This window comes from Phaseolus vulgaris, chromosome 9 (assembly GCF_000499845.2).
Source record: "Phaseolus vulgaris cultivar G19833 chromosome 9, P. vulgaris v2.0, whole genome shotgun sequence".
Taxonomy (NCBI): Eukaryota; Viridiplantae; Streptophyta; class Magnoliopsida; order Fabales; family Fabaceae; genus Phaseolus; species Phaseolus vulgaris.
The window spans coordinates 14352037-14361549 of NC_023751.2; the positions used below are offsets into that span (position 1 = coordinate 14352037).

Consider the following 9513-nt stretch of genomic DNA (forward strand, 5'->3'; position numbering starts at 1 on the left):
CTATTAAGATTATGTGTTGACATAGGAATAGGGAGTTGAAGAAACATGAAAAAGAGTTGCCCAAATATTCATATCTCCATATGTTTTTTCAAACTTTTCTATTATTTCAAATGTAATATATTTGAAAGGTTTATATGTATAATTTTAAGTTTAAGATTTAAAATATATTATAAAATAGAACACACATAAATAAAAGAGAAAAAGAAAAACAAAAGATATGAGAAGAAATATTTTTTTCTATTTTATTTTCCTTACTTAAATCAAAGTAAAAAATCTGAATATATACCAATAATACATTCATTCTAGGTCTAGTTAAAGAAACATAATATAAAATAAAAATAAATAAAGACTAGAATAAAAAAAGATAAATTAAGAGTTAGAGATAAGTAAAAAATATTAAACCCTAAAAAATAAACACCTAAAAATTAGAAAAGACGAATTAATATTAATTTTCTTTTATAAAGCTCGTATTCATATCCTTTCTTAGAATTTCTTAGAATATAATGTAGAAATAAATAAAGATGTTACTAAAAAGAAGGAATAGTTTGATTGAAGAAAATAAAAGTGGGAAAGAAAAAGAAAGATTGAGAGTGAGTGCAGCCGTGAGATTTTAAGGGTCATTGACCTTTTCAATGAATGTGCATAGTGCTACCTACACGTCCAACCCACTTCTTAACCTACCATTTTCATCTTATTCTAACTCATTTTAAATATGCTTAAAGCTATACACTCAAAATATATTAATTTTTTATTTCCTTATACGATAAGAATTAAAATTTTGGGTCTTGAGTTTGTTATCAATGTAATATACTAGGGATATTTTACATTTCTAAATATTTTATTTAACTTAATTATTTGTGTATCTTTTGTGAAATGTTTTTTATTTCAACATAATGAAATTATTGATGAAACTATGAAAAATGTGATTGTCATGGAAATTATATAACCTTGTGTGAATATAGTGTTCATTGTGTTATAGAATAAAGAGAGATATTCAAAATTTATAGATATTCTAAATCATATAAATAAGTGCATTAGAAGATGGAAGGTCGACAAATGTTATTTACTATCGGAAGAAAAGTCGTCTAAACTTTACAGGTATAGAAGAAACTACTCTAACATACTTAATTACTAATTGGACAATTAAGATCAAAATTATGAAACAATTTAATGGTAAGGTATATAATGAAATATAAAGATATGACAAATCGGAGTATTAATTGTTCAAATTCAAAATCTTTTGATGGAAAACGTTAAATCTTATCATTATTTGTATGATCACTCTTGTCTTTAGTAAGTAATAAAGGTGTATGAGATACTTTTATTAAATAAAAGTTTTGTGTTTTCTATATTTATTACGTGTTTTGTTTCTTATTCTAATTGTTACCTTATTTTGAGGTATATGATTTTAATTATTATATATTTTATAAAGAGCATAGGATTTTGTGACCAATGACATAAATTACTAGAAGAACATCATTAAATAAAGATTAATTTTAGAAACAAAAATAATTAGTCACTATATTAACTAAATTAAATATATTGTTTTATATACTAAAAAAATTTTAGTATCTACATTTGTTTCTATTATTAATAACTAAGTTTTAAATTTATATTTAATTAGCTAGTAAAGTTTTAACTATCAACTAGTTAGATTTTAATGTTGATAACTAAAATTTTGATAACTAATTAAATATCTATTTAGAAACTATTTATTAATAATAAAAACTACTTTAGATATCAATAATTATTTTAATTTTTAAATTAATATCTAATTTAGTTAATACAATGATTAATTATTTTTTATCTTTAAAATTAATTTATATGGATAATGAAATCACTTGTAAGAAATAATAGATATTGAGATCACTACAAATACTCTTGTTATTTATTTTGTTTAAAAATATCATATTGACAAAAAATTAAATAAAAAACTATAAAAATAAAGTTTAAAAATACAAAACAAATTGTACACAGTTTTTTTTAATAATTTAATTGCTATGCATTAAAAATATCATAAATTTTATATCCTTGCTAAATTGTAATTTTCTTATAAAATTGTATTTTTGAGACAATATTATATTATATAAATTTAAATAAATACTCATTGAATACATGACTAAGTTTATTAGCTTATTATTATATTTATACATTATTTTAATCCCAGTAATTAAAAAAATTAGATCCAACATATACTAAAGATGCAAAATAGTCATTTTCATTTTAGTGACCACAGTAGCGAATAAATTATCTTAGTGACAAGTTATTAGATACCAGTTTAATAATATGTCATATGTTGCAACCATTTGATCGTTAATTTAAGTAACTTTGTTAGTATATTTTGGTCCCTTAATAATATTCAGCAAATAGCAATTGACAATGTGATTATAAAAATTGCACTCATCGAAATCGAGTGAGCCACATCATTGGACTTAGGTGACTGATTAATCCAACAATTGAAATTACATTAAAAATACAATGTTAATAGATAACACTTATGATAGTTATGAAAATTTCCTACAAATTAGGAACTCATTTCATCAACTAACACTGATTTATTGAAAATATCCTCTAAATACTTCCCTTTAAAACATGGCAATCTTTCGAGAAATTAGTTAACACTGATTTAATACAGATTTGACTCATCATTCAGATGACCCATGACTCAATATTATAAATAAGCTCTTTACAATGGAGTAAAGTACATTGTTTATCAATTTTACTATACACTCTCTTAATACAGTACTTGATCATCAGAGAACCATCAACAGGTTTATTTTTTACCGAATGCTGAAGAATCAAGGAGAAAGAGTCTTGAAGTCTAAAGGAGTGAAGTATTGAGGAGCAAGGAGCGACCGAGCAACCGATACCTACAACAATTATTACAGTTAATCTCAAGTACTATCTAGTCCCACCTTATATACAACTACAAAAATACAAAATAATAATAACATGCTTGGACTATGTATATTGATCTTACAATAGATCGTCGTGTATGATTTTAAATAGTAATTTCATTTTTTGTTTGCTAAAGTTCATGTACTGTCGACTAGTCGAGTAGGCTGACATGGTTGAATAGCAATCGATCCACTCAAGCCTGGAAGGCAAATATACTGCCGACTAGCTAAGTAGGCCACATGGCATTCGCTCCACTAGAACATGGAGGCAAATGTGTTACTGAGTAGACCGACATGGTCGTATAACCGAGAAGTTCGAATGACTCTCTTAATCCAAACACAATCCATAAATCCACAGTTAACCGAAATTAAGCTAGTTTAGTGGTAAAATATGATTAAGATATGATTGGGCCCTCTTTTAGATCCACGAGCAGATCCATGACAACTGAGACCCATCCAAAATATATAAATACCAAAGGAGACCCAACATCAAAGGTAATTTTTCACTTTCAACTCACTTGCACATTGTAATCCGACTAACTTGATCGTCGAAGTGCCTTTGCAGGTTCAGGAGTATAAAACTCAATCCTATTCCACACACTTGAGATGATCCAAAGTTTTTGAAATCTTGAAAATGTTTTTGATTAATCTCTTTTTCTTAGTTAATGCTAAGGAGCGTTAAACAACCTTTATATGACCTAAATCAATTAGTCAAAACAGTTAAATCAAAAACCAAAAAGCAATTGAAATCATTTAAAACAGTTCAAACCACTTAACATAATTTTGTTAAGCTTTTCACAAAAAAAACCAGTTGATTTATCGAAACAACCGGTTGATTCTATTTAACAACAAAGCCAAAACAAAGCTAAGCTTTTCCAAACCATTTTAAAAATCACTAAGTGTCAAACAACCAGTTGATTCGAAATTTCAACAAGTTGAAATATCACACCCTTTTAGAAAACCCATCTTTTCAAAATGGTAAAGATTCAATTGAACTTTGATCATCTTAAGGAGTGAATTAACAAGTTAAAAACTACAAGACACCACACACACACCCAACAACAAGGTCTTCAAGCTTTGCACTTGAATTTGGATACATCAAAGCATCTTGTTCAACAACAACCACAAATAATATAATATTGAGATCGATGCTTCGTCACAGTTTTGTCCTTAAAAGATGTCTTGGTGGATTAGATAAGAAATAAATATATAAATTGTCTTTAGTCTCAAATCTTGATCGATGTAAGATTATATTGACGATATGAAACATTAGGTATATGTTCTTAGCACTTATGATCATAATATTTAATAAACACATTCCTAAGCTAATTTAGTTTAAAATATTAAACACACAATTTTATATATATATAGTTAATAAGTTGAAGATATTTTTCATGATATCTTCAATAAAGAGAAAAAATAGAATAAATTACAAGATTGTAATCCCCAACTCACAATTTAAGTATCATATCACACATTTTAAAAGAGTCACATCTGTATTTAGTTTCTTCCATTAAATACTAGCACTCGTTAAATGTACTTCATACACATATTATCAAAGTAGGAAAAATCTCAAGCATAAATCTCGCTACACATAACTAAACACACACAAGTGCTCATTATTTTTGTTTTAATTCCGTGTGGGTATATAAATATTATTTGTTTTTATTTCTTTAAATAAATAAATCATTTACCTTTACATTTATTAAACAGAATAAATTAAAATAAATATTATAGACAAACTAAGTTTGACTCTATTTACTTAGATTTAATAACCAATTTTATTCATTAGCAATAGAAAAGCATTTCACATAGCAATTTGAAACTGGTAAAAGTACCCAATTTTATTCGGTAGGAATGTCCAAAATCATTCGATTGTAAAACTGAATATTCTGCTATGTTCGGAAATAGCTTCTGGTATTTTGGAGTTGATTTAAAGTAGTAAATTTGAGATTAAGCTATTTAGATTAATATAAATAAAATAGAAAATATATAAGATTTGTAAAAGTTGGTAAGTGATATGATGAATTGATTGAAAAATGTTTTTTTTTATAAATTAATAAAAATGTAAGGTTATAAATTTATATTTTTATTTAAAAGTTGTTGAAATAAATTTAATTTATTTTTTTATGGATTATAATTATTTTTAATTAAAATATTATTTTTAGTACTGTGTAAGAACTAACTGCTGAAAAATACAAGTTATATGATATTGTCAAAAAATTATTTAGTTAAATTAAATAAACTTTTAAATGTGTAAAGGAAAAAAAATGACCGTAGAAAATTGGAAATGTAGTAAATTAAGCGAAATTTATTGATAAAGTGCCTGCATAATAAATATTAAACAGAATACATTATAATTATATATATATATGAAAAAAAAACACAAAATACATATATTATTCTGAAAAAAAAATAAAATAATAATAATAATAATGTATCATTCAATATACTTATAGAAAGTTATTAAGTTTGTAGGTCGTCAATTTTGTTATAGACTCTATTGATATTGTGTTGATGTTGAGGTTTATAGTTCTTATTGATTCCTACAATTCTTGAATTCCACTCTAAATTTTGTGGTATCATTTCAGAATGATTTTGGATTGGGTCCGAGACGTACTAACATGAACATCCTCATCTAGAATGGTTGAGTTGGTGTCATATTCGTCATCATCATCGTCCTCCTGTTGATCCATGTCATGTTGTCTCACACCATGTATGTGATTTATATTTAACTCCTTCATTGTTTCCCCAAAAAAGTGGCACCATCCAAGCTCAATACTTGTTTCAAGCGATAAATCGACTTCACATAGTGATGATTCGTGTAATGAGCATCGCATAGGGAAGAGACATGTTATTGTCCCGACATTTGATCATATGTTGTATTATAACGAAGTCAATTAATAACGACATTATTTTTCATGGCCCATAATATGAACATATTTTCATTCAAAAGTTGAGAATATTTACTTTATCGTGGACTCAAGATGTGAACAAACGTGTAATAATTCAAATCATGGTTGTCAAAGTCATATCATGATCATAATTCAAATCATCAAGAGGGTTTGCAACATTCAATTTCAGTATTTGGTACTTCAATTTAGCCAAGGACATCTAATCTGGAGGGCCAACAATAATCCTGTCTATTTCACCTCAGAACATGATATACCATCATTTGTGATCCTATGATTTATACAAGACTATCATTAAATCCTCAAAACATCAATATCTAAGCATACAAATTGTTTTAATCATTGACGTTCCAAATGAAGGTGAAACTCAAACCCTGTTGACTCAAAGAAGTCAAAATGCATTACTTTAAGTGGCACGATTGATTTGTGAGCAAACCCTCTGCCAAACTCTATAATTTGCTTTCACTTAGTAAGAAATTGTGAATGATTAAGCACATGCTATTATAACTTCTACACAACAAACAAACCAAATAAACTTCATAAAATGAAAACTAGACCCAAACAAATCACAAATCAGTGTCCAAAATTGATTATCTACTAAGCATAATTGATTACGCTTGAAAACCACATAATCAATTACTTCAACCATATAATCGATTATCTTCCAGTTTTAAATACATAATCGATTATCCTTTACAATAACACGTGAAATCAATTATGTTTGGTTTATGTCTTCCATAATGGATTATGGACTTAGGTCGGGTAACGAAATGGGGTTGGAATTTCAAAACACCTTCATGCACCATCCAGCATGAAAGCTTACCTCAAAGCACCAGAAAATGAGTAGCACACCACCACAACATCAAATCACACATCCCAACACCCTCCTTCAAGAAGATCTTTACACCAAGAACTCACACATAGAAACTCATAAGCAAAACTCAGAATGGATATACACAACGTACCTATTTATTTTTTTCAAAATCCATCTACCATGGCTAACACGTTCAATAAATAACTACATGTGCTGAGGAATTTCTGCATGAAATCTATGAGTTTCAACTGTGCAAAAGTTTATTGTCATGCATAGGTAAATGAAGGGTATACTCGTATTTTGTCACATGAATAGGTGGTTTTTGTAGTCTTTCTTCGTAAGTGAGCAAGTTTGTAAACCCATCCCCATAATTATCGCTTTCATTTCACAATATATTTTTGAATTCAAACACATGTACACCTATTTTTCTATCATATTTTTCTATCGTCGTAAGGAATCCATCAGTTGAAACAAACAGAACGTTAAAAATAGTTTTGCAAATATTTTTCATTAAATACATTGAACGAGCTTCTTTCAATTAATTTAAGTGTTTGATGCTTTTGACTAAGCGATAAAAAATAAAAAAAATAAAAAATTTAAGAAGCTTATGTTTAAGGAAGGAGTAAAGAGTAAATTAGTTTTAAATTAAAGAACAACTATATATTACTTCTAAATAAATAGTACACAAGTAACTTAATACTTGTACAATAACTTTTAACCACCAACCTTTGAACTATGAACAGGATGAAGTGTTACTGTGGTTAAAAATTTGAAAAGAAAGGTTGAAATTTGGAAGCAGAGCCTCGCACTAAAAAAAAAAATGTACACGAGAGCAGGTATCGTGAGTCTGGTACAAGCAAACTGGTACATAATTTTAGGTATACTTGTAGTTTGTCATCTGGTGGAAGAGTTCTGCTATTTTTCTAAATTTTATCATTAAAAAAATGAAGGATGAATGCATGAATGAATGAATGGATTTCCCACATCAGGGTTGTGCAACACGAACTTGGGTTTTGTATTTTAGTTTTGAGAAAAGTGTGGGAAATAGAATTTTGTTGTCCAATCCAAATTGCTAATTCCAAAGGCGGTAGAGAAGAAGAAGAAGAAGTTGTTGGTAGGGTTGATATAAGTTAAGACTCTCTTTTTATTAATACCTATACTTTATCATCAACATCAACATACATGCAACAAACCAAAGCATAAATAAAAAGAATCATCTTTCCTCTTCTGCCATCTCCCAAACCTCAAAAGAACCAAAATCAACAAAACTATCACAAATCCCAATAACAAACAATGTCATCTTCCCCTTTTCCTTCCTGCTTCCGCCCCTCCCCCACCACCGATCTTCCTCCGCCTCCTCCTCCGCCGCCGCCGCCGCACTCCACCATCTCAAACCTCACAATCTACCACACAGACACAGGTCCTGTGTCCCTCACGTGGTCACGCTCGGTAGTGGGTCGCTCCCTCCACATTCAACTCCACCGCCAATCTTTCGACCCCATCTCCTTCCACCTCCACATACGACCCTTCGTCTTCTGGAAAAAGCACGGCGTGAAGAAATTCGCCCCCGACACCGTTCTCTTCTGGAACTTTGCCAAGGCCAAATTCGGGTCCAACCCGGAACCCGTTTCGGGTTTCTACGTGGCCCTTGTGGTCAACAACCACATGAGCCTCCTCCTTGGCGACGCCGCCAGAGACGCGTATTCGAAGTCCCGCGCCTACCACCCCACCACGCCGCAACTGCTCCTCCTCAAGAAAGAGCACGTCTTCGCCGACCGCGTCTACTCCACGCGCGCCACGTTCGGCGGCCGGGCGCGTGAGATTCAGATCGATTGCGGCTTCAGGGACCACTCCAAACTCTCGTTCAGCGTGGACGGGGAGAAGGTGCTGCAGATTAAGCGCCTCAAGTGGAAGTTTCGCGGCAATGAGCGCGTAGTTGTCGACGGCGTGCACGTGCAAATCTCGTGGGACCTTTACAACTGGTTCTTCGACAAGAACAACGCCGACGCGCACGCCATTTTCATGTTCAAGTTCGAGGAGGAGGAGGAGGAAGCGGTCGCTGATAGGAACTTGGCGGGGTTGTGGAATTTGGGGGTTTGTGAATGGGGCAAGACTTGGTCTTCTTCCTCGGTTTCTTCCTCTGGTGGGTCCTTCGGTGGAAGCTCCTCTGTGTTGGAATGGTCCAGTGTGGAGGAGAATGAATTGGTTGTTCCCGTTGGGTTTTCTTTGCTCGTTTACGCTTGGAAACGCTGAAGAACTGAAATTGGTACTGTTGGAATTTTGGATTGCCTTTTTCTCTGCTCTCTGTCGCTAACTCATTACAATTCAGATTACATAATACATGTTTGATATTTCCCCCACTAACCCATTTGTTCCGTGGACATACATACTACTACATACATACATTCCTAGAGCTTCAATAAACCCAATTAGAATGTATAAGCATGTCAGAATCTATCAACAGATTCCAATTTCATAACAGATCTCAGAGATGAAGTAGATTCAGCAGCTCTGTTGTGAATTGGGGATTCTTTTTTTTGTTTTTTCTTTGCATCTGGTATCTGGTTTTATGTGGAACTTGTTGCCATGTAATGTAAATTCTTTCTGTAACTCAGCAGTCCAGAATCAAATTGATTCAGTCCTGCTTCATTGAACCAATTGCTTTCAGTTTGTTGTTACTTCAAAACCCTCTCAATCAATCGGTGAATTTGTCCAGTTTGTAATTTTGATTCTTTAATCTGTGAGACTAAATTGGTATATCTTGTGTTTAATAAGTTAGCTGCAATTAACATGGTACTGAACAAATTAAGGTACAGAAATGTGTTGAATCAAACAATTTGGTCTTATGATTGATTAATGGTAGTTTTCCCATCTGGATGTGCTTACTTAG

At 31.0% G+C, this 9513-nt stretch overlaps 1 protein-coding gene across 1 annotated transcript; it reads left to right on the plus strand.

Annotated features, from left to right (window-relative positions):
- The first annotated feature begins 7462 nt into the window (after nucleotides 1-7462).
- Nucleotides 7463-9309, plus strand: LOC137821580 (uncharacterized). The gene has a single exon (XM_068626237.1). It carries the CDS (start codon nucleotides 7917-7919, stop codon nucleotides 8874-8876), a length of 960 nt encoding a protein of 319 aa, XP_068482338.1. The 5' UTR covers nucleotides 7463-7916; the 3' UTR covers nucleotides 8877-9309.
- Nucleotides 9310-9513: the final 204 nt, after the last annotated feature.

Bases quoted from the DNA above. Each gene is read 5' to 3' on its own strand.
- LOC137821580 (XM_068626237.1), top strand. From the start codon at position 7,917: ATGTCATCTTCCCCTTTTCCTTCCTGCTTCCGCCCCTCCCCCACCACC.